Source organism: Macaca fascicularis, chromosome 7, assembly GCF_037993035.2.
Source record: "Macaca fascicularis isolate 582-1 chromosome 7, T2T-MFA8v1.1".
Classification (NCBI taxonomy): domain Eukaryota; kingdom Metazoa; phylum Chordata; class Mammalia; order Primates; family Cercopithecidae; genus Macaca; species Macaca fascicularis.
In genome coordinates this window covers 30,966,961-30,994,184 of record NC_088381.1, presented here as the reverse complement: position 1 = coordinate 30,994,184, position 27,224 = coordinate 30,966,961, and the positions used below count along the sequence as shown (strand labels likewise).

Here is a 27,224-nt window from a genome sequence, read left to right as displayed (position 1 = left end):
CTGCTCTTTTTTGTTTTCCATTTTTTTGGTAGATTTTTCTCCGTCCCTTTACTTTGAACCTATGCATGTCATTGCATGTGAGATGAGTCTCTTAAAGATAGCTTCCTGCGTTTTAAGTGGGGCATTTAGTCCATTTACATTCAAGGTTGATATTGATACGTGCGAGATTATCCTGTCATTGTGTCTTTAGCTGGTTGTTATGCAGACTTGATTGTGTAGTTACTTTATAGTGTCTATAGTTGATGTACTTAAGTGTATTTTTGTGTTGGCAGGTATTGATCTTTCATTTTCATGTTTAGCACTCCCTTAGGGACATCTTGAGAGGCAGGTCTAGGGTAACAAATTTCCTTAGCATTTGCTTGTCTGAAAGGATATAATTTCTCCTATGCTTATGAAACTTAGTTTGGTGAGGTATGAAATACTTCTTTAGAATTTCTTCAAGAATGCTGAATATAGCCCCCCAATGTCTTCTGGCTTATAGAGTTTCTGCTGAATGGGTCTACCGTTAGCATAACGGGATCCCCTTTGTAGGTGACCTGCCCCCTCTCTCTAGCTGTCTTTAATATTTTTATTTCATACTGACTTTGGAGAATCTGAAGACAGTGTGGTTGTCTTGTATAGTATCTCCCAGGGGAGATAGTAAGACTGCTGATTATATTAGGAAATTCTTATAGTGAATTTTGCAGCTCCATCAGATCACTTTGATTCTTTCTTAAAATGGCTATTTTGTCTTTTAGCTCTTGTATCATTAGATTCCTTGGGTTCCTTGGATTGGCTTTTGACTTTCTCTTGAATTTTCATCTTTTTTCCTATCCAGATGCCAAATTCTTTATCTGTCATTTCAGCCACATCAGCCTGGTTAAGAACTATTGCTGGAGAGCTAGTGTGGTTGTTTGGAGGTAGTAAGACACGCTGGCTTTTTGAGTTGCCAGAGTTCTTATGCTGGTTCTTTCTCATCTGCATGGGCTAATGTTCCTTTAATCTTTTAAGTTGCTGTTGTTTGAATAGCATTTTTTTTTTTTGCTTTTATATTCTTTCATGCCGTTGAGGCTTTGAGGATTTGACTGTGGTATACATTGGGTTCAGTCAAAGTCAATGGCTTCATTTCTGGAAGATTTCAGGGGGCCAAGGCTTAGATTGGCACTCCTAGATTGCATGCTCTAACCCTGGGACCTGGTACCAGGCCCATTACTTTGTTTTCTTTCTCCTCAAGGGTAAGCACCTGCTGCACTGGAGGGGCGAAGGTTTTCTGGTAACAACACTCTGATGGAGAGTGCTGGCCAAAGCGCTTTGTTGGGGCAGTGGCTGATGGCAGTAATGTAGTGGTGTCTACATGTGCTGGTGGCAGCAGCAGTCCCGTGGGGTGACTGCCATCCTTGTCTTTAAAGAAAGACATTGTAATTTCTCTTTTGTTTAAATCTTGGTCCTTTTGATATTAATTTGCCACAACAATAATAAATGAGATAACATATGTAAACTAACATATATGACACTGGTCCCTTGGTAGTCATTCAAAATTATTATTCACTTTTCTCTTCTACATTCAGTTCTGGTTTTGAGTACCACTGTTTAAGAAATCATGTGTCTGGTTGTTTTAGATCAATGATTCCCAAATGTGGACACATTACAAAATATAGGTGCTTCGACCCTGCCTCAGACTTACTAAATTAGAACTTCTAAGAGTAGGAACAGAACAAAAATCTTAAAAACAAACAGAGCAACCAACCAAACTTTCTGGTTAAGAATTTGTCTTAGTTAGTCATAATGGCCTGCATTCCCATGCACTCCCACCACCATTAAACTGTAATCTCCACGGTATCAGGGACTTCGGCTTTCTTTTTCATCACTGTCCAGTGCGTAGAATATGGTTTGGTACAGGTGAGCACTCGATAAATCATTATTGAAGGCTGGGTCAGGCAGCTATCTGCTTGCCTCTGAGCTAAGTTAATTCCAGTCACATCTGTGATATTCCCTTTTTCATCAGGTTTCTGACATGAAATCAGATATTCTGGACTCAGCTCAGTCTTTCTCTATGTCCAGGAGGATTGAAAACAATATGTTATCCAAGGAGCATGAAATTCCAAATCTCTCTCTGCCTCAGAACAGCAACCTCCTTAGTTATAAAACTTATTTCTCCTCTTTTTTCCTTTCTTGTACAAAATCATTCCTATTTTATTTTTTATCTAGTAATCAATTAAAGGTATGTTGCTTTTTAATGAATTTATTTATTTATTTTTGAATTCATTTATTTCTATAGAAAGACTTTTAATGCTGCCTTACACAGAGGAAATCAATATTTTTCTTAAAGCCTTACAAGTCAAATTTCGGGCAATAAGTAAAGAGGAAACCGGGCAAAAAAACTTACGTTTTGTCCAAAAAATCCATGAGAGGTCTTAACACAATCTCTGCATCCATTGCTGCACTGTTCTTATTAGATGTGGTGTTTCCATTTGCTCTCATTTGATTTAATTCGAAACTCATCTGTTTTATACACTCTTCAATTATAACCTGGAAACTAAAAATAAAGAATATAAATTCTAGAATATAAGAATACATTCTGCCTGAGCCTGTTTCAATTTCACCCTAGGATTCTAATTTGTTTCAACTGGTGTGAATTCCCCTGCTCATGAGTTTTCAAATTCATTGTTTAACTGCGAAAATTTTTGTTGCAATGAAACCTTACGTATAATACTAATAAGTAAGGCAGATAAAAGTACTATTCTTCAGGTTGAATTAATTTGAGTGGAGGTTCATTCAGTCCCTACATCTGATAACCACAGTTGAGAGGTTCCTCTGAGCATGGTTTGGGAAATGACCGCTCTAGAAAGACTCTTACAGTATTTGGTTTTTTGTTTATGTGTTAGTTTGCTAGTGATAATGGCCCCCAACTCCATCCATGTGTCTGCAAAGGACATGATGTTGTTCCTTTTTATGGCTGAATAGTATTTCATGGTGTATATGCACCACATTGCTTTACCCAGTTAGGTTGATTCCATACTTTGCTGTTGTGAATAGTGTTGCAATGAGCATATGCCTGCATGTGTCTTTATGGTAGAATGATTTATATTCCTTTCAGTATATAGCCAGTAATGGGATTGCTGGGTCGAATGGTATTTCTGTCTTTAGGTCTTTGAGGAATTGCCACACTGTCTTCCACAATGGAGCTAAATGATGAGAACACATGGACACATGGAGGGGAACAACTCACAGTGGGGTCCATTGGAGGGTAGAGGGTGGGAAGAGGGAGAGGATCAGGAAAAACAACTAATGGGTAGTAGGCTTAATACCTGGATGATGTGTTACAATCTGTATAACAAACCCCTGTGACACAAGTTTACCTATGTAACAAACCTGCACATATACCCCTGAACATAAAAGTTAAAAGAAAAATTATGTACTGCCACTGCCACCATATAAATCAACCATATGCTTAAAAGCATTGTGCTAAGTGAAGAAGCCAGTCACAAAACACCACATATCGTATGACTCAGTTTATATAAAATATCCAGAATAGGCAAATTCATAGAGACAGAAAGGAGATTAGTGGTTTCCCAGGGCTGGAAAGGAGAGTGGAATGGAATTTATTGCTAATAGGTATGGGGTTTCTTTTTTGTGGTGATATCAGTGTTCTAAAGTTAGATTTTGGTGAGAGTTGCACAAATCTGTGAATATGCTAGAAACCACTAACCTGCATATTTTAAATGGGAGAATTTTATGGTATGTGAATTATATTTCAATAAAGTTTGTTGTTAAAAAATAAAAAAGAAACACTCTTGGCTTCTGGATACACCTTCTTCCTTTGGATACTGTGACTCCACACCTTCTTGGCTTTCCTCTGGTCTCACTGGCTGCTCCTTCTCAACTGCCTGACCTCTAACCATTGTAGTAAAGTTGCCATTTTTATCAAATGAAAGCACTGGACACCAAGTTAAATTTGAATTTCAGATAGTGAATATTTTCATACAAACATGGCCACGTAATATTTGTAACACAATTATACTAAAAGTTATTCCTTATGTATCTAAAATTCAAGTTTAACTGAGGGTATTCTGTATTTTATTTGGAAATCCTACACAGTGATCCTCTGGGCTTGATCCTTGGACCACTTCGCTTCTCCATCAACAATCCTTTTCTTGGCAATCACATCTAGTCCCATGGCTTCCATACCATCTATATACTGGTGGTTCCCAAATTCACATCTGCAGACCTGACTTCTAACGCAGACTCCAGACTATTTTATTTAACTGCCCATGCAATCTTTCCACTTCAAAGTCTGATGAGTTTCTCATACTCAACACCCAACCTATCAGCAAAATGTATCCTAAATCTGAGGATTTATTATTACTTCCAAAAATGCCGCTATAGATCCCTTTACCATCCTCCCACTTGAACCTGTGCAATAATTTCCTAAATTGTCTCTGTTCAACCCCCTGCAGAGAGCCTTTTAAAATAAAAACCAGATCGTGTTTCTCCTTTGCTAAAACTCTTCAATAGCTTCCAACTCCACTTAGAAAAACTCTAGATGTATTTGACAGACTAAAAGCCCAGCATAATCTGGTGCTGGCAATCTCACTGATCTCATTTCTTGCCACTCTTCCTTCTGTTTCATTGCAGACCAGCCACAATAGACTTCCTGGTGTTCTTAGAATTCTCCGAGGACACTCTTATCTCATGGCCACTGTTACATTCTCTCTGCCATGGAAGGAAATTCCCATAGCTCTCTTGGTCCCTGGTTTATTTCAGGCATATACCAAATACCACTTCAGAGAAATCTCCCTTGTTCACTCAAGCTGAAATGGCATTCCTATCAATCTCTGTTCCCTTATTGTTCTTTTTTTCTCAATGGCATTCTTCATTATATGACGCACTGCATAATTTATTTGCTTATTGCCTGTGTCCCTCCCTAGAATGTAAGCCCCATGAGAGCAGGAATTTTGTTTTGTTCAGGGCTGCATGCCTATACCATGGCACAGGATGCCATGCTTAGCACAAAGAGGTTGTGCAAGAAATATTGGGACAATAGTGAAAACTGCTGTATAATATACTTGAAATGTGCTAAGAGGACAGATCTTAAATCAATGTTCTCAGCACACACACATGCACACACAAATGACAACTCCATGGAGGTAACAGATATGTTAATTATCTGGAATGTGGTGACCATTTTATAATGGATATGTGTATCAAAACAAAGTTGTATACCTTAAATATACATAATTTTTATATGGTAATGATATCTCAATAAAGCTATTAAAAAGAAATCTGGCTTGAATGCATTAATGGACCATCTCCTTCCACCTACCTCTATTTCCTCATCCACTCTAAGAATTTAAATGTTGCGAAGAGTAATACTTTGTATTGCCTTTTTCATTCTGTATATCCCCTACACCAGTTTTGATGGTTCTTTCCTAAGCAAGCAGTGGCAAGTAGTAGGATTTTCAAATCTTAGAGACTCTTAGCCTCATCACCATTTCTTTATGTTGTCTGCTATTTTCATGTTTCCAACAATAGGAGTAATGATAACACATGTGTGGGCAGGCAAGAAAAACCTACTTAGGAGAATGAAGATCAATGAAAGCTTGGAAAATGGTCAAATCATTGGAATGGTAATGAGGAAAAGGAGGCAATTCATGTTAGTATTGCAGTCAACTCAATCCCATTCCTCTCCTCCTCCACACACAATGATTATGCAGTTAGTATTTGAGAAGTATCCAAATGCATAAATTCCTCAGATTTTAAATAGAAGTTTAGGAATGTTCACCATATAATGCTTTTATTAAATACAATATAGGTGTTTGTTTATTCATGCATGCATTCTACATATTTCCACGCCTAATATGGAAAAATTTTAATAAATGTTAAATGATCACAACTTGGGTTTTTTTCTTGCTTCCGGGCCTTTAATAGCAGGGTTATACATACGCTTGTTCATAATTTTGTGTACATATTCAAGGACTGATTCCACTTCTACCATCATGTTTGATCTGTCTCCATTTTTGGCTCCTGCATTCTTGGATTTCTTTACTGTTGACAACACCATTCTTGCCCCTCTGGACTTGGCATTTACATTTGGTTCCTTGATCCTTGCATCTCAGCTGGCCCCTTTGAATTTGGCTCATTTCTTGGCTCTCTGCATATTTATCTGTTTTAAAGGAACATTCTCTTCCAAGCTGTCATCTAAGAGAGTCTAAATCCTTGATTATTTGACTTTTATCTGACTGAAGCTGCCTTTGAACTTTGGTCAGGTAGAGGGTACAAGAGATGGTGGGGAAAATGAGAAAGGGGATGTTGTTTGTGGTGGAGTGTGTATTGAATCAAAGTAAAGGTAGTAGATACTTGAGGCAATTGAAAAGGAAGGTAAATCATGTTGAAAATATTTTGAACTAGTTGATTTACCACTGGGTCATCAATGATCTATGCAGGCTGTAGTAAAAATCACCTTTGAAACGACTACTTTCATATGCACTGATTTTTGAATCAGTGCATTAGGGTGGGGAGATAGACTGATTTTGCAGTGATTTTCTTTTGCACTGATTTTCAAATTAGAGCATTGGGGTTGGGGGATAGACTGGACAAAAGGTGTGACATTTATGTTCCTATTATGTGAAAAATCAGTTTTCTAAACAGACCCATATTGTAAACTCTAATGAGAGGCCAGCTCTGGGTATGGTATCAGGCATATAGAGGAAGGGTTCTCGAGGTATGATGGACAATAGCATTCTACTTTTGCATTAATCCAGGTGAAGCCAATACTTGCACCTTACCTTTTTGTCTCTATCAATTTTTGGTAAATTCACCTAAAAACTATTTTCTTTTTCTATTTTTTTTTCCTTTGGTAAAAAAAAAAGTCTATATTAACTGGCTTGAATAAAAGTAGTGCCAGTAAATAATTACAGATTTTGTGAGCACCCAAGGAGCCACATACTCACAGAATAATGCCTATGAAATATTCCTGAATTTTTTTTGTTTACTTAATCTAGCCAGCCTCTAGTACTAAAGGTGTTGGTTAAGAAGAAGAAAAAGGCCGGCCGCGGTGGCTCAAGCCTGTAATCCCAGCACTTTGGGAGGCCGAGGCGGGTGGATCACGAGGTCAGGATATCGAGACCATCCTGGCTAACATGGTGAAACCCCGTCTCTACTAAAAATACAAAAAACTAGCTGGGCGTGGTGGCGGGCGCCTGTAGTCCCAGCTACTTGGGAGGCTGAGGCGGGAGAATGGCGTGAACTCGGGAGGCGGAGCTTGCAGTGAGCCGAGATCGCGCCACTGCACTCCAGCCTGGGAGACACAGCGAGACTCCGTCTCAAAAAAAAAAAAAAAAAAAAAAAAAAAAAGAAGAAGAAGAAAAAAAGGAGCAAACCAAAAACCAAACTGCAAAACATGTGTAAGCAGAAACCCTAGTGGCACACCCTTTGAAAATTTTAAGACCATCTTTAAGTTATTATTGAGGTTATACAACTTAGTCTCAGTTCCCAGGTAGGTGCCCTGTGAACATGTCAGGAATCCACAAATGTGTGGTTTGGCTCAGCTCTGACTTGACAGCAAAAACATCCTAACAGCTGTATATAGTAGAATTATTTAATTATGAGTTTTAATAACATAAAATCAAGTGGATTTTTACAATTAGTTATACACTTAATTCTAAAACTCTATACTGCTAATTTAGACCTTAAGAAGAGTAGGTTTAGACTAAAATTATGCATTTTGACTTCACAGCATGATCACATTGATTACTGGAGACTTTTCTACCCTGAGAGTATAATACAGACCTGATTGGTAGTATGAGAAATAAAGCCATAGCAACATAGCAACAAGGATATAATAATTATACTTTTTATGAGGAAAGCATGACATGTGGCCCATTTATTCCAATAGTCCTAATAAACCCTAATTGAACAAAGTACTAAATTCTTTCCTATATTTAAAAAATCAAGAATAAATGGATTCTGGGTAGCTGCAGGTTTTACTATTTAGGTTAAAAGAGCTGACTTCATACAAATAAAGTTCTTCAAGTGTCCTCCGAAGGACACTACGCCTTCTTTCATAACTGTGGTTTATCCAGGTATCTTTCAAATCAGAAAACATATTCTAGCCTTTATAACCTGAATATTCCACCTCCCCAAACAAAACAAAACAAAAAGCACTTATCCTCAGAATGATTTAGGTATTCTACAGAAAATAATTTAATTATACTTTACTTATATTCTAGTTTCTACTCTGTTTAGCCATTTTATTTTCCATAAAGTTCTGAACAACTCGAGCTATTCCTGACCTCTTTTTTTCTCCCCCTAACTTTGCTAAATAATCTCTAATGTTGCCTCCGTGGCTGAAGGCAACAGTCTTTCTGCTAACCACATGTTAATCTGCAACTAGAACAAAGAGAGGCAGCCTGAAATGACTCAGCAAAGGCCTCTTCATCTTTCAGTGTCACCCCAAGTCAGAGTCAACGAACCCCACATCTCTAGAACAATCTATGTCTTTCCAACTTCAGGTAACAGAATCTTGAAATTGCTGACTAACATCCAGATGAAATAGACAGGATCATCGAGTCAGCTAACAACACTGCAGAGGCAGGGTGACTACCCTTGGCTCAACACAGCAAGGCTGCTCTGGCTCAGCAGTTGAGCCCTGAAGGTGAGTTCCACGAAGACAAGGCTACCTTGCTTAAGGAAGTTACGGACACACCTCTGATAATGAAGAGAAGTCTAAGTGGGAGATTATTCTTCACTCTGCTTTATTCCTACATCTAAGAAGAAAAATATGATGCTTTCAGACTCTTTTGTCTTTCTCATTAAAAAAATGGCATAACTAATTGAAAAATGTTTATTAATACTGGATCTTTCTAAAACACAACAGTAGGTGATGAGTGGTAGCTAGAGATAGTCCCTACCTGAAGAGAGCCTTTTTTTTTTTTTTTTAGACGGAGTCTCACTCTGTCACCTAGGCAGGAGTGCAGTGGTGCAATCTTGGCTCACTGTAAGCTCCGTCTCCCAGGTTCACGCCATTCTCCTGCCTCAGCCTACCAAGTAGCTGGGACTACAGGTGCCCACAACCACACCCAGCTAATTTTGTTTTGTTTTTTGTTTGTTTTGTATTTTTAGTAGAGACGGGGTTTCACCATGTTAGCCAGGATGGTCTCAATCTCCTGATCTCATGATCCGCCCGCCTTGGCCTCCCAAAGTGCTGGGATTACAGGCGTGCACCACTGCACCCGGCCCTGAAGAGCAATCTTTATAGTCTCTTTTGAAAACTGAACACATATTTTAAAATAATACATGAGTTATTGAACTACTATTTAAAGCAGATTCTATATTAATGAACCTCTTCAAAAATGTATGTTCTTTCCTATCTATTTTAACATTTTGATGAGATGATAGCTTTTTCCTACAGAACTGAAGTGAAATTTAACTAGGGTGAACTTACCTTTCTTTAGAATCGTATCACAGATAAAGCCAGTTTTAACAAACATTTAAAATATATAGATATATCAGTAGTTTCCAAACTCCTTCGCATGGGGTAGTTGTATTCAGATTGCTAAGCCCTAAATCCAAGAATCCTGACAATTTGGTATAGGGTTGTTGATCCAGCTATACTGAATGCAACCACATTGATATATATGGTATGGATACAACTCAAACTTCTTATATATGTGAAGTTTTTCTCTTTTCTTCCCTCCCTCTCTTTAGTCTTTCAATAGCCAGTCACCAAGCTCTCAACACTAGAATTGCATATAGGTATGAGATACGGTTTCTGTCCTGAGTGTGGGAAACAGACAGGTAAAACAAGACTTAGAGGATAGTGTTATAGGTCTTACCCGGCCGAAGGATGCAGAGTTCTAGGGTGTGCATAGCGAGACAGCACTATTAGATTGTGGTGTCATAACAGATGTTTCAGAGAAAATGACATTTAGATTGGGTCTTGAAGTTAAATAGATTTAGTCAGTCAGAGGAAACAATATTGAAGGCAAGAATATTATGAGCTGACACTAATTATCTAATTTAGATAATGACAACAGAGGTCACTTACCTTTCACCGTACGTGACGCTGAGCTCATCCAGGACTCCACTGAGCTTAACCTGAAGTTCTTTTAGAATAGTACTAGCTTCAGAATCTAGCTGCAGAGAGACCATAAACAATATTACTTTGGAGTTTTGAGAAAGCATGCCTCTGTTTCGCTTACAAGCATTTTGATTATTATATGGTAACTTCACACAACACGTAAACTTTTTTCTCTTCTTTTGTTTTTTTGGTCTTTGAAATCAAATCTAAACATTTAGGAAACTTGAAAGAAACCAAGGGGTTCTCATAGACAAAAAATGGTTTGAAATTCAAGGCATGCATACAAATAACAGCTAGGTAGCAAAGCCTTTGTTGGTTATAGCAATGAGAAGCAAGCCATGACAAAAATATCCTCCAGAACATGATAATTCCATAATTTAGAAAACCTGTTATACTTCAGCTGAATATACGTGCTGCTTCAAAATATATTTAAATCTTCAATACTCCTGTAAATAAATAGGCACATTAAGAATAAAAGTTGTTAAAAACTAACTTTTGAATATTGTGTTGTGCATTATTTAAAGGTGTTTTCATATTTCCCCAACTTTGGAATTAAGAGTAATAGGATAGACAAGGTATCCAAGCACTCCCATGTTTTTCTGGAGACGACAGGCCTGACTTTTCTTCCTGGTTGCTAATTTACAGCTGAAAGTTCAGGATAATAGATCTATTGTCTCAAGCAGAGAGAAATTCATGTAAATAGCAATTTGAAATATTCTCTGAAATTGGAATGTGACTCTTTCTTTCTTTCTACCTTTAGAAATTTAGTTTCCTACCATTACTGTCATTAGTTCTTGCCCAAGCTGATCTATTATTGAAAAGAAGAGGACAGGATAAAGCCAAGTTTGGGGAGTAAAACGAATTAAAGCGTGACTTAGTATAAGTAAGAGAATCTAAGAATGCCAACTAAATATAGGACCTAATATCAGTTGAAAGTCCTGGGAGCCGACACAGAACCAAGAAGTGTCCCTATATGTGTGCATTGGACGTAAGCCCTATATTCCTCCAAAAGTACTTTCTGATACTAAGGAACTGCTAGGAAGAAGAATGATTTATACATCTCTGCAGCGGGGTAGCTCTAAGTTGTAGTGACATGACTAAAAACATTGGAATGAAAATCAAATATTGCATTTGGCATTTGAGACTTTATTAATTATATCACACCAATCTTTTATATCAGTGTTAACTCAAATCCAGGTAATTTTCAGGATTGATTAGTTTCTGCCCTCTATCAGAGGCAATGTGATTTTTCTGGACTCCTTGTATCTTTTTTTTTCTGTCTTAGTAATCGGTTATGCTGACAGCTCTTGTCCAGACACACAGGCTACCATAACAGAGACAGACTTCTGTAAGAGTCAGAAAATTAGCATATCTGTGAGCCTCATACTTTCTAAGAGTTCTATTCAACTATAACCAGTTGCAGGGAAGTAATTCAGAAAGACAATTAGATAGCACATACTTATTTTAAAAAGACTTAAGGTACGGATAGTGAATTTAATCACAACTTGCCTAACAAACTATCACAACCTAACCCTTAACCAAGAAAACATATGTGGATTTTCCACTCCACTCTTAAGGAACCATGCAGGCTGAATTTTTTAAAATTATATTTTCTTCTTATTCTGCTAATAGCAATTTTACCTTGATTTCATTTGATTAAAATGTTGGGGAAGAGAGATGAGAGATAAGTTCTCCCATTTGGCTTTCTTCAGGCTCTCCACTTCCTCTACCACCTCCAAGGAAATCGCTCTGAAAGTAGCGTTTTCTTCAGGAAATGGGGGTTGCTTCTAATTTAAAATGTGTTTTGGTTTTCCTGTTAGTTTAATATACACATTGAGGTAATTTGTTCACATTGAGGTAGGATTATCACCAGATAATGACTTCAAAGTCATACAGAAATGGCTACATAGGTCACTTGCACAAAATTATGCTATTTTCTCATAAAATTATTTTAGTCCACCTTAGGTATTTGGTGAATAGATATTTCTTATCAAATAATTATTACTTGACAACCTAAAACTACCAGACTACAGTGATTTGAACAAAGGATGACAGTTTTAATTTCTGGATACACAGGTATGTTTCTAAGTAGGTGCAGACGGAATGTCTCTGTCATGTAACCAGTCCCTCCCACAAAAGGAAAAGTTTCAGTTTCAGTTAACTATTTAACGTTTATGTAATCTATATCACACCATTAAAACAGGCAAAGCAATTTTGAAGCCGATGTACATGGCGTTTGTAAATTGCAGATCTTTTTCAATAATGAGCATAATGGACATAAATATCATACTCATCTAATAATAAAACAATCTCTTTAGGTAGTAAAACTACCAGTTCTTGGGTTCTTCTGCATTACCTCATGTGTCCAAATTGAGGACGTTTTTCTTACTCCTACAAATTTTGTAGAATTTTAAGAAATAATAGATTGGGAGTTGAGAGCTCATTGCCTAAATTATCAGTAGCATATTTTTAAAAATATTGGGTACTTTGTAAAGGTAAAAGGCAATCTATTTTTTCAAAGGTTTAAACTTTATCCTAGTTATGTAAGTAGTACAACATCAAAATTATCTTGAATCTTTTTGTATCGTTATTTAGAGTTATTGTTAAAAGCAAAAATAAAGAGGGAAAGAACAGAAAAATTTTGAACATTCATAAGTCACAGTTTAATTCATTCTGAAGTAGAAACTCAATTAGCATGTGTATCTGAACAACTTTATTGGCTGGATGGCTACATAAATAAAGTTTCTATGTAAAGAGGAATATACACAATGAAAATTTAAGGATTTTGAGTCAAATTCTGAATTTAAAATAAAGTTTTTAAGACAGATTTAATTCCCCACTCTATGAAAGGCTTGAAAATTCCAAAATCTAGGCTGCCAAAATATGTATGGTTCAGATAATCAGAAAAACTATAATCCCACATAGGTATTAACTGAGTTTTATACCATTGAGGTATTTTATACTGTTGAGCTGTGGTAATAGATATAACTTGTCTGGGAGAGACAGCTAGTAGACAATACTTTTTTTTTTTTTTTTTTTTTTGTTGTTAATTGAGATGGAGTCTTGCTCTGTTGCCCAGGCTGGAGTACAGTGACCCGATCTTGGCTCACTGCAACCTCCACCTCCTGGTTTCAAGCAATTCTCCTGCCTCAGCTTCCCGAGTAGCTGGGATTACAGGTGCCTCCCACCATGCCCGGCTAATTTTTTTGTATTTTTAGTAGAGACGGGGTTTCAGCATGTTGGTCAGGCTGGTCTTGAACTCCTGACCTCGGGTGATCCACCTGCCTTGGCCTCCCAAAGTTCTGGGATTACAGGTGTGAGCCACCACACCTGACCAGTAAAGACATCTTTTAAGTTATTTTCCTTAAGGTTTGCTTTTCCTTTTCCTTTAAAAGATAATTCACTTACTACCTCCTTTTGAAAATGTTTGCCCAAGTGTAGCTTGCCCTAGGCAGTTAGTAGATCTAGCTTCTAAACTGACTATGCTTTTTACTATAACTATATATGCAGTGTTCTCTCTAAATGTTCTCTTACACATCTACCTCTTCCATAGAACTCATTCATACCTTTCTGTCCTGGGTGTCTGTCCCAGTGTCCTGCATGCATGGGCATTTACCACATGTTGAGGAAGGAAGTGAGGATAGACAAAAGCATAAAAGATTCCCTCACAGAAGCAGTCCCATATCATCTTCATCTCCTTGGACTGATACCTTGCATTAACTATGAATAGGATATTTTTACCCCTGAAGTCTTTTATTCCTTAGAAACCATATAGTCCAGAGTTATCAAGTTAATCCTGATTTCAAATCTCTCTCTCATTGCCAGACCATGTCAGGTGTTTCCCTGCTCTTTGTTTGGTTCAGAAGAATGGTTACCATACCTACACTGCATGTTTGTTTGTTTGTTTTCCAGAACAGATTCTTTCCCTAGAGATCTAAAGAAAATACATGTTCTATATTCTCTTACAGCAGCAATTGTTAAACTGACCCTCAAGCTCTTGCTAGAGTTACAACCAATGGGTTGCAAAGTCATTTAAACTCTTTAGATAGCTCAATACAAACCCTTGAAAAATAGACTTTGCATGGAAGAAATTAAGGATCTTTAGTGTGAATTCTATTTCGTCTCCACAGTCTTTATTACTATCTCATTTCCTTCATTTCCTACAGGCTACTCAGCTATCTTTCCTGTGTTGAGCTCATCAGTGTTAGCAGTCTGTTATTTTCTGTAAGGAAGTGCAAATCAGGAAGGAAGGTAACTTCCTGGCCATCTCCCCAGGGGCCAAAATTTAATCCTTTGTCTGTTGGGTTTCATACTCTCCGATATTTTTGCATTAAAACATTAATAAATAAAAATTTCACCTCTAGTTCCATGAAAAAGCCTTATTGCCAAGAAAAATGCTGTTTAACTTGCACTCTTGGTTCCTTGTTTTGGATTTTGTTCCATCAATTATCTCTTTCCCTTTTCATTCCCTCTACCATTAATTTTATTACCCTATCCTATAAATATGCTTAGGTAACATTTATGTTAAAATAAACAATAGACAATGAAAGAGAAGCCAAACTTATTTGGAACTACATTCTCATTGACATCTAGCCAATATCCTTCCTTCTTTTTACCTTCAAACCGCTTACAACACTGTCAAACTTGTTGACTCCACATCCTTTTCTCCTAAACATTTATTAGTTCTCTGTAATGTGGTTTGCTTCTGCTATGGATATGCCATTGACATGTTTCCATATGGTCACTAACGATTTCTTAATTTCAAGGACCTTATTTTTCTTAGCATTCTTTCATTCTGTTGTTTGCTCTGTTTCCCAAGGTCCTTCCCTGCTTCTCAAACTGCCTGTGATTTGTCTGTGTCTTCTGTTAACTTTCCTCCTCTGTCTACCTCTTAAATATTAATTTCCTTCAATTCTCCTTTTTCAATCTTCTTTTCTTTTTACTCTATACTTCCCTTGAGCAATTAAATTCATGCCCATGGTTTCAACTATCACCCATATGCTAAGGACCCCAAATCTATTATCAACATTCTTCACAGCATGCCTGAGAATCATGTCTATATTTCCAAGTACCTAGTAAATGTCCACTTTGATGGCCCATACATACTTCATTTGTAGCATATCAAAGCACAACTTATTACCGTTCTTAATTTATTTATCTTCTTATTTCCTCTGATTTGGTTAATGGCCTACAATTGTTTAAGGCAGAAATGTGAAAGTCATCTTTGACTTCTGTTTTCTTCCTTCCATATTTACTTGGATACCAGATATGATTGGTGATTATCTCTGAAATGTTTTATCCACCTGTCTTGCCCTCTTCACTTCCAGATTCTGAATTTTTCTCCTCCAGCCCACTGTAATCATCTACACATTGTGTTCTTACTTCCTGTTTCCCCACTTCATCCTCCTAACTGGTGTAATAAACCCAAATATGATCATGACACTTGCTTATCATCCTTCAAGCTGGCTTTCCACAAGGGAATTGCTTCAAGCAACTTCTCACAATCTTATCTGGGCTATTGCTCTTTTTGTTTTTGTTTTTTTTTTCTTTTTAAAAGATCATTTTCCTTCAAATCTTCAACTTGACCAGAATCTTTTCATCTTATAAGGTCTACTTCAACTTAAAATATATGACTGAGAATTCAGCAAAAATTCCCTAGTGAATCTAAAAGTAGCGTACTTTCCTGGAAATGCCCTAAATCACTTCATAAGCCTGTGGTGTCATCATGAATACTGTGGTTTGTTGTCAGAAATAAAAGAATACATGGTCCTCTCTACTGGAAACAAATGTGCCCAGCTCTAACCATACTACCCTGTTTTTTGTTTCATTTTAAAATGCCTCTTAAGGAGAAACTCCACAAACTTACATGACAATTTTCAGACGGACTATGGCATTTTCTTTATCCTATTCAGATTTGCATGAATATTATGCTAGAGGTATCAGTTGTATAAACTCATGTTTCTAACTTCTGGGTATCAAAAAGTTGAACATCAATAGCTGTCTCCCATCCTAATTAAAGAGAGTACGCAGTAAATCCAACTGTCACTGTGCTTCGAATCAATGAAATGTCTTTGAGATATGTTAAATGAGGTTCTTCAGTCTAGACAACTGAAGGGAAAAAAAAGAGATTGCCTTACATTTTATAATTCACTCAATATAGTTTTCAGTTAGTGAATGTAAGGAATTTTGACTTTTTTCTGTTTCTATGAACTGTTTTTTTTTTTTTTTTAAATTATACCTTCAAGCTTTATATGAGTCATGGGACATTCTTTTCTCTTCAACATTTTTTCTCTTCTCACCTACAACGCATACACTATTCCTCTGCTTCATGGATTGCTAACATGTGGATTGTCATTATAGTGACAGAAATTGAGGAAAAAAAAGAATTTCTGAAATCATATAGTTCAAATTCCTCGTTTTTCCAGATAACGCATAATATATTATCTTTAAAACCAAGGTACAGATAATGCGTTATGCTTTCAGAGTCACATGGGGACTGAAGAGCAGCATTCTTAGAAGCTATTTCCTCTGAAGAAATTCTCTTCTGAAAATGTTCATTAAAAAACAGGAATCCCTGTTTTATAACAATGCAAAAGGAACTTAGGGTTTATATGTTGCATCCATTGGCTAATTGTGAAAATGGACTGAGTAGGGATAAGTTACGAATAGAATCAATGGGACAGTTTATGTTTAGAATTGTGTTCTGCCCTTTTCCCCTGTCCTACTCTGTCTGACCCATTTGGCTGTTGCTTCACATTCTCACATGTGTTACAAACCACTGCTCAGCGATGTGAATATAGTCCACCTGGTCAACCGAATTCAGGACCGGTTGACCAGCAAGTGCTAAGGACAGAGTGTTCTCTGTGAGCCCTTATCTCAGGGTGCCTGAGGACTATTCTGCTAAGCAGGGCAAAAAAGAGAATTGACTGGGTTAAAGAAGTTAAATTTTACCAGTAACGGCATTGATTTATGGTTTGTTAGGACAGGCACGAGCAACTGAAGGTGATCACAACAAGATAATGAAATAGATTTATTATAGAAGATGGCAGTTAGAGTGAAACTGTCTTCCTCTCTCTCCTTGCTGTGGCATGTATCCTTTCTCTTTAAGTTTCTTAAGGTTCAGAGAGAGGTGAGTTTAAAAAGAGACTTGGCAGTATATGAGTAACCCTGTGAGCTCTCTCAAATGCGCTGGGAAATGAGGTTAACAAGCATCACCTGCCTGGGTCTGCATTTCATTTTGACATGGCTCGCCAACCACAAAACCTTTCAACCTCCTCGGTAGCGCCTTTTCTTAATCTCACAAATTTAGCAGTTAGCTAAACTTTATGTGGTAGTAGTACTAAATTACTAAACATATTTATTAAATCACTTCATTATAATTTGCTTTATTGGCCCTTCTCATTCTCTTAATTTTCCATTAAGTTCAATTTATTAAATCTAATTGCAGAGATGGCAGAGATGGTTAGGAGGAGAAAGAAACCAGAAAGGCCAGCACTTCAAACATTCAATTCTCCTTATTATCTGGCGCTATGAAGCTATCACTGGTTGCTTTTACTGACTTCAGCCAAATTACATTTCCCTTTTTACCTCTATTTACACAACAACAGGCGAGGTTTGAGTTTATTTCTGAATTGTTGTAGGATAAGTTGTAACAATGAAAACTTTCATCTGAAGGATGTGTTCACATTTAGGAAGCGTTCTTGTTTTTTTCTCACAAACCTTATCTCTTTAATTGCTCTGATTCCCCTAAAAACTTCTAAGTTCTTTGATGATGGGGTCTGCATCTTAGTAATTAATGTATCTCCAGTTCCTAGTAAAATTTACAGCTCATAACAAGTGCTCAGCAAATAAATATTTGTTGAATGAATTAGTGAAGGAGTAAATTCTGTCACCTTATTCAGTGTGCTCACATCGTTTCTTCATACAGCAGTCAGCCCCAAGGGGAAGAGACGCTTACGGTGGTGTGGAAAGACGTGGAACAGCTGGCTTCTGAATATCCTTCAGTAAGTGCTAAAAGGCATCTCTAGTCTAATTATTGTTTCACCAAATCTCCTACACCTTGTAATCTCCTTGGGGCCCTAGGCATTAAAAAATCTTTTTATTTTGTACCCCAACTTCTGCCCACCTGCAGATAAAATACATACAAGTAGGCAACAATGGATATTCTAACGAAATAAGAAGAACTTTTCAAATTGCTTTAGAAAACAGTTTTAGAACTGAAAGATATGTGACAATTTGAAATGGTCTATTTTATTAGCTAATATATACTTGATAATTTACTTTATTCTATATTTTGTAATTCCTGAAAATATGAGAAGAGTAGATTAATTCTTATTAATGTATTAACTAGTAACCTATATCTCTATATTAAGAAAAGGTGAGACAGATTAGAAACCTGAACGTAAAATTTGGCCGCTATAGCTGGGATTACGGGTGCCCGCCACCATGCCTGGTTAATTTTTGGTATTTTTAGTAGAAACAGGTTTTTGCCATGTTAGGCTGATCTCGAACTCTTGACCTCAGGTGATCCACCCACTTTGGCCTCCCAAAGTGCTGGGATTACAGGCATGAGCTACCACACCTGGCCTTATTCCTTTTCAAAAAGCATAGAGCAGCAATTCTCAAAGCATGGTCCCCAGACCAGTAGCATCAGCATCACCCAGAGATTCCTTAGAAACGCAAATCACCTGGCCCTGCCCCAAATACACTGAATCAATACACTGGGGGTAGAGTTCAGTGACGTGCGTTTTCATAAACTCATCAGGTAGTTCTGATGCCTGCTGAAGTTCAAGAAGAACTACTGTCATGGAGTATTATTTCCTTTAAAACTCTGATCTTTCATCTCCTGTTGCCTCAGCACATATAAAGGTGAGAGGATAGTGGCAAGTGAAAAATGATGAAGATTAATGTTTTTCCTTCCTGTTCTAGGGTTGCTTAGCTAATGACTGAGTCCATGTGGCTAATAGGTATTACAATGAATTTCAATGAGCTACATACACACACTTTTGGGCAGTCAGATGCAATTTCTAGTTGACACATCAAATTTCTCATTAAAAATTAAAAGCGACATAGATATACATCTCTGAAATAAAAGAATAATTTAGTTGACCATTAAAAGATACATATATTTAGAATAATGGGATTAGGGTCCAGATTCCTTGGTTTCATTCTGCCTGGACTTATGTGAAGTTACTCTCATGGGAAATTTTACCACCATGCATATGACACAGAAGAGTCAATCCTTTTAGTCATAACAATAAAAATAGCATTATCATTTTACCTAATTGAGCTGCCTGTGGTCAACAGATTAAAATAATTTAGCTGAACAAACGAACCCTTCTTTTCCCCTAAATATATTAATAATGGCTAACTACAATTTGAAGTAACATCAACAGTTAGCGGTCTGATGGATAACTGTGGATTCTACCATTTAAAATGACTGCACCAATAAAATATTGTGAAGGATAAATGCACCTTCTAAATCAATTATCATAATACAAGTTCTTTAGAGTTTCAAAATCCATATCTTAAAACTTCCTGAAAAGAAATTAAATTTTGGATTTTTTTCATGTACCTGTATATATTAGATTGCAAATTAATGATAAATCCTTTTCACGGGCTTCAGCAATGTGTTTTTATTACAAAATGAATACAAGCTAAGTAATTATTTGCAATTGATAGATAATAAATTATATTCATGAAATAACTAAGCTATTAACATAATGTAACCCAAAGTAATCACTCACCAATGAATGAAAATTATTACATGGCACCCTGATAATCATTTTGTTGTTATTGTGTCATAAAGGGACAGGTAATATTGTACGGGGATTGTAGTGTAAATTAACTTGTAGCTCTAATACATCTATAACATGGGCTGGCTATTTTATTTGTTTTAGTATAGTGATTCCCAAAACTGTATCCACAGAAAAAATCCCCTGAGGTGCTTTTAAAAAAACAGACTCTGTACTCTATTCCTAAAGGTTAGTTTTTCTTCATGATTTGTGAGATTTATTTTTTTATATTCTCTAGAGGAATCAGAGATGTTATGCCAAAACATGCCCCTGATTTGTATGCAGAGAAGTATGTTGGAAAATCACTTTTATAGGAGAAGAAAATTAGTGGTTTGCTTTTCTCTTTTGACTTTTTTTCCCCCCTAAATAGGGCATTAGAAAGTAAATGTGCTGACATGGCCCATAGGATATTGTGCATGCAACTGTCTAACAAAGATTGCTTAAGTGACTGTTTTAGGAACCATTGTCAAAAACATAATCCCAAGATCATCATGGTGTTAAAGCAATGCTTCCATTTGAACTCCATACAGAGAATGGATTTTTCCACTGAAGAAAGGTTTTAAACACTTTTTATTTCCAGAGGGAAAAGAGGCTGATTCTGTGAAGAAAAAACAGCTGCCTCAACTACACGGTGATCAGGTTAAAGCAGCAGGGAGCTGCAGCAGCACACAGTCATGCCTGTAAGCAGCCAGCACTTTGCAGGTGGTATAATATTAGAGGAAAGCAATGCTGTTGTTAGAAGCCAACTAATAAACACATAGCATTAAAAACCATTTTGAGCAAGTGCACAAGCAATTATTTGCTATTTAATTTATATAGCAAGAAGTATGTATCTCAGCACAGATGGTGCGGGATAAAATAAAAAGAAACTCTTAAAAGAAAAATAAGGTCTAGCCTGGAATATTTCCCTTATTTACAGTGGAACTGGTTACAATACCAGTCAAAGGTTTTACAACCAGTTCTACTGCAAGGAAAAAATGGGAATTTGAATTGGAACACATTGTATAACTTTTAAAGGCCCCTGAACATGTCTGTATCACATGTTGCATACGAAAGGGTGAATTCTGTAATTTTCTCATATCAAAGGGTGAATGCTGTAATTTTCAATCAAATCCTTTTTCATCTTTATAAAAGTCCTAAGTTAAGGAAACCATTTAGATACTGCTATGTTTATACAACAATATTGGAAGAACTCTGCTTATTATTTTGAAATTATGTTGCCTAGAGACCCCAGAGTAATCAGAAACTCTATCATAATTCTGTATCAATTAAACTTCTGTTTTCTGGGAGGACACATGATGCACTCAGACTTGAATGCAAGTCTTGCTTCCTCCTGACATTTCATCAATCTCTGTGCCAACTCTGACTGGCCCTACCTAAAACTTTGAGCTGAAAATGGAAGAGAATAAGAGAAAAGATCTATGCATAGGAGAAAAAGAAAACAGGAGAAATAGAAAATCACAGAAAAGGGTAGAGAAAGGAAGGAAATAAATGAAAAAAATATTTAGAAAAACAAAGGAGCAGATTACATTGTTAGAATCTAGGCATTCATTTTATTTCACTGATTTAATTACGTTTTCTTCTTAAATTGTGTCTGAGGACTTTATCAAATAGACATTGCAAGAGTTTTAAAGGGAGAAGGCACCAAGTTCAGTATTTGTTTTCATTATTTTCTTCAATAAGAGGAGGAGTTATATGGTTTAGTCATATATTTGAAATAAAATATATAGTGTGAAACCTGTATATTTCAAACCAGCAATTCTATCTGAAATAAGGAATTCAGTTTTGACTGGTGAAGAAGCCACTTTATAACATTTTTAATGAGCAAGGGACTTGGCCCATACAGTTTCCTTTAAGTACAGGTCTGATTTGTCTGGTTAAATTCAGTTCAGCAATATGTTATTCACATTAGAGTTCAAACACAGAATAGTAATGAAATAGCATAAGTAGCATAAGGAGAAATTTATGGAAATATGACATTTTAAATAGAACTTTATTCTCAAATGATTTGTGGGCTTTAAAATTTACAGAAAGGAGATAATATTTCCCAGATGAAATCAATAATTTCTTCATCATTTTTCTAAATGCTAAGTGGACTTCAAGTCTGAATATAAAACATCAGTAAAATTGAAAAGGAAATCTCATGTTATGTTCCTTAATTGGTTGTGCTCACCTAATTCAGCAGAATAATTTCAAAATAAGATCAATGGCCTCAAACTTTACATAAAGCATTAACACACTTTAAGGAATGAGGCCTTATTTTATACAAATAAAACTGAGATTGCAACAAAGGCACAGCTCATAAAGGTTCATTTTTTTAAAGTTTTGCATCATCGCACATGTATTCTAGTGTTTCTCCATTGTAGAATGCTAAATAGCAAGTTCATTTTTCAAAATACTGAAAAAGAAATAGACATTGGGGAAGTGTAAAAACATCTCCTTGAGGTTAAAAGCAAAATCACATGGGAAGAAGAAAATCTTAAAAGAAACATTTATAGCCACATAAATTTAGAAATAAAAGGGATATTTACTTTGAAATGCATCTTAGCATTACGCACATCTCAGAAACTTTCCCACACGAAGGAACAATGTAAAGGAATCTTAAACAGAAATATCTATCTACATATTCTTGACATAGCTGCCCTTGAGATTGTTTCAAGGGGAATGAGGGCATGGGGAGAAACCCTGCTTCGTGACCCTCCCTCTCAGCACCTTCTCCAGTCCTCAATCCCTGAATGCTTAGGTCAGTTTATGAAAGAGAAGACTGTGGCAGGCAGGAAGATGCAGGTGCATAGCTAGTATTTCACTCTCTGTCTGTTCCAAACAAGCAAATGAGAATAAGTAGAAAATGTAATGATCTTTAGGTATGGAGTGAAGGTTGGAGGAAACAGCCAGGTAAGGGAAAAGATGCTTACTATCACAAACCTCATAAAAGAATCTTTCTCCTTCCTTCTTCTGCTCATGGAATTGCAAGTCAAAGATGTTAGACAAAGACACGACACATTACAGACACAGCACACAACACATTTTTGACAACTTTCTCGATGTGAAAAATAAACTACCGGCTGGGCACGGTGGGTCATGCCTGTAATCCCAGCACTTTGGGAGGCCGAGGTGGGTGGATCACGAGGTCAGGAGATCGACACCATCCTGGCTAACATGGTGAAACCCCGTCTCTACTAAAAATACAAAAAAATTAGCCGGGCCTGGTGGTGGGCGCCTGTAGTCCCAGCTACTCAGGAGGCTGAGGCAGGAGAATGGCGTGAACCCAGGAGGCGGAGCTTGCAGTGAGCCGAGACTGTGCCACTGCACTCCAGCCTGGGCGACAGAGCGAGACTCCTCTCAAAAAAAAAAAAAACTGAACTACCAGTACATCAAAAACAAATAGCACCACAAAGCATATTTCAGAACATTGATATCAAACTGACATTGTACAAGACAGTGAAAAACACAATTTATGGAACTTTACAAATCATTAGCATACAAATATATATGCGTGTATATGTGACTGCACATACCAGCACACATGCGCACACACATAAGACCAAAGGCTACTATCTTCTGCCTCCCACTCATACTTCTAATGTGTGTACTAAAGTATTCTGTTGTGGATAATAATCATTTTAGTTGCTAATGACATTTTAGATTATTATCAACTCCTGTTCTTAGTTAGCCATGTTAAAACTTAAGACTCTTTCATAGCAAGAGATATGCTGCTAATAATCTCTAAGTAAGATTTTAGCAAACGTAGGAGAAAAAGATACCCACCTCTTTCCCTCCCATGGATTCAAACATTTTTTCCAGCTGGACCCGCAATTGTTGAATATTGTTCATCAAGATACAGGGCTTTAAATATAGGAAAAAAAAGAATATTATGAGCAATGATTTTATATAAAATTGTTGAATGAGTTTAACTTAACAGGTGGTTACAAATAGCTATCTTGGCTTCCTAGTATATTTGATGTATATAATAATTCTGCCATTTCGACATTATAGTTTGTAACAGTTAAGAAGGGAAATGGAAAAATATAATGCCACATTGGGGAATGAAATTTAATAACATACTCAGACAATAAACCGTTGGAGCAAAACTTTGCTGCTAAAGTTTCTTTTATCTTTAACATTGTAACATTTCATACTTAGAAAGTAAGCACATTTTTTGCTTTTAGAGATTTACTTTTAGAAAAAGGTTAGCTTAAATTCTTCTATTATTTTACTGTTTTAGAAAACAAAATACCATGTGATTCTTTTATACGCAAAAACATATAAAAAATAAACTTAAATATATTTTCTGGCTGCAGATAAAGACCACATGCTAGTATTCAAAGCCTTTTGCCTCTGGCTTTAACCCGTGTTTCTCTTCTCATTTTCCTCTTTGCTTATTTGACTCATATCCATCATTTAGGTTAGAGTGTTCTTTTTTCCTGGATTGTATCTTACCTCTCACTTGGCATTTGTTTTATATTGCTTTACATTTGAGTTGGTTTTCACTCTCACCGGCCAACCTTAAATACATTGTACATGCTGCTGTGTCTCTTTCTGCTTTTCTTACTCACAAACTACTGCACAGTGGTGTACATATAATAACTACAGGCTTAGAAAATGTTTCTCTACTTGTTTCCAAGGATCCAGAAATATAACAATAACAAAGATGTAAAGCTTTGTGACAGCTCTAGATGTGAACTTAGAATAGTTAAAATTAATCCACAATTAGAAAACAATCCATAATAGTTGTAGAATCATTTAATCTTTGCTGTATATTGATTCCTAAGAGCCAGTATATCAGAGGAAAACAGACACAGAAAGATAAACAGACAAAGGAAGGAAAATGGATGTATCTTCCAAGTTGCTGGGAAATAAGCCAATAACCAGAGTCATGCAAAGGACTCACGGGATGTCAGAGAGGTGTTAGCTCTTATCAGTGGAAAGATTTTATTATTACTTTAGCCACATTAATGACCTTTGAAAAACTTTCTACTTGACTCTTAAAGTGACCACATCATCACTTTGATTTATGCAAAGAATTTAAAAATTCCTTTCTGTTTCCTTGATTCCAGTCACTTAAAAACTTTATTTTTTAACACAGATATCTGAGATGTATCCCCCAAAGATTCTGTTTTAATTAGCTGAATCAAAATGTTCCACAAATGATTCTGATCCATAGCCATAATTGAGTACTACTTGATCTGGGCTTAGTCCTTTCCATAGTGAGTAGGGCCACATTTTCAGAGGATTCAGCATCTTGACCCAAAGTCCACAAAATAAGCGAATAGCCTATCTTTTCACTAGTTGGTAGGGTCATTGGCATTTATTTTTAATTGCAGAATGGGAAGATTTGGTGTGAATTTGGGCAGTCACACCAGGGAGAAATCCAAGGTCAAAGTAAAACAATGACTTACAATGAGAAGCAGTAAGATTACATGGGTGAGGGGTTATTATCACCTGGTTTCCCATAGGTCTAAGTTAGCTTGATAGACTCTTCTTAGATTATTTGATATTAACATTCAAGCTAATCTTTACTGTCACATATAACAGGACCCTAGTATCAGCTTTATAAATAAAGAAAGGCCAGCTGCCAACTCTTCTTACTATGATGATTTCTGATTAAAAAGAGCTACTGAGAACCAAATGAACATGGACAGTTTGGCTCACGTGACATGGATAACTATTGACCCCAAGTTAGACTACAGAGAAAAAAAAAAGAGATGCAGTTATCCAGAGGGAGATAAAAATAAATATGAGACTCTCCCTTTTCATTAAGATTTCCCTGACCTTGAAATGTTCAAAGTTCAATTTTACTGAATGAATTCATCGAACTGCTCCTGGGAACAGATTACACAAATTCACCTTAAATTTAATCATGAAAGTTTTTACTTTCAACAATTTCAGTGTAAATGAAAAAAAGAACAACTTCATAGTAAATGAAAAAAAGAAACTGACAGCAAAGGAAACTTTACCCTAATTCAAGGATATTACTTTTTGAGGAGTTTAGTGAGATAAAACAACCTATGTAAAAGTAATTTGTATCTTCCTATTCTCATATCTTGATTTTTTCCCTAAAAATATAATAATACCTTTAATTTTATCTCAATCTGGAACAAAGTTAGGAAACTGAAACATAGTGAATATGAAAGTTAGTGTTTTTCAGACTAGGAATATTTCTACAGGGTCGAAGTATTTCTGAGTTTAAAAATATTTTTTAAATTATTCAAAATAAAAGTAATTCTAATTTAGATTGTGATGTCTTGCTATATTTTGGAATATGAAATAAAATGAATAAAAATATTTTGACCCATTTCCAATTTAAAATGTTACAGTGGAAAACAAATTATTCTGACATGGATATTTTATTTAACTCTGGTCTTTAATTCTAAACCCCAAGAACTCAAATGTTATGGCCATATCTTTTTTGTTTGTTTGTTTTTGAGACAGAGTTTCACTCTTTTTTGGCCAGGCTGGAGTGTAATGGCACAATCTTGGCTCACTGCAACCTCCATCTCCCGCGTTCAAGCAATTCTCCTGCCTCAGCCTGCCAAGTAGCTTGGATTACAGGTGCATGCCACCACATTTTGTATTTTTAGTAGAGACAGGGTTTCACCATGTTGGCCAGGCTGGTCTTGAACTCCTGACCTCAGGTGATCTGCCCACCTTGGCCTCCAAAAACGCTGGAATTTCGGGTGTGAGCTTCCAAACCTGGCCTATATCATGGTCATATCTTAAATGATGTCTATCTTAAGAGGCTTCTAGCTCAATTTGCAGATGAAATAGATATATTACCATAGATATACTGAAAGATGTACAAGTTTCAGTGGTCTTGATATTGAAATCTTATACTGAAATAATTATAAATAAGTATCTGTAATAGTAACTATATATACTCATGGAAATGTACAAAAGCACTTCAATTTGCCTTGAATGAAAACATAAGCCAAGTAACCAAGTGATATTCTTTTATAAAAGCTAAAATGATATTTGGCATTTAAGCAATAGTGTATAAGGCTGGTCAAGATATTAGTAATTACAGAAGAAAAGCACCGAGGGAAGAAAAAGGAAGTTTCTTTGCTGTAATATTTGGAGGGCGTTTGGTTCTTTTTATAAAGATTTAATTTCTAAAAGTATAAAACCTACAGAAAGAGTACATAGAATAATATAATAAACACTGGGTTATGACTTTTATCTCAGTGTTTATTCAGTGTAAAATATAGAATGTTAATACATAACGTGAACTCTGCAGGGGCTTTTAAAAACTAATTTGCCTTTCTGAATGGCAGGAATTAGCCTTAGGAGTTCACGACCACCTTTCAAAATCTTCAATTTGGCTGTCCTAATATAAACAAGATCCTCTTGTGAAATTATCAGATACTGTTTGCATT

At 36.3% G+C, this 27,224-nt stretch overlaps 1 protein-coding gene across 1 annotated transcript in view; it reads right to left on the bottom strand.

The window, feature by feature from the left end:
* Positions 1-27,224, bottom strand: part of UNC13C (unc-13 homolog C) — a 649,809-nt gene that overhangs the window by 97,769 nt on the left and 524,816 nt on the right. Inside the window, exons 23-25 of the mRNA XM_015452851.3 lie at positions 23,620-23,697; positions 10,025-10,113; positions 2,366-2,515 (exon numbers count right to left, since the gene is read on the bottom strand). Of these exons, the coding sequence (XP_015308337.3) occupies positions 2,366-2,515; positions 10,025-10,113; positions 23,620-23,697 (317 nt within the window). The remainder of the gene's footprint in view (positions 1-2,365; positions 2,516-10,024; positions 10,114-23,619; positions 23,698-27,224) is intronic.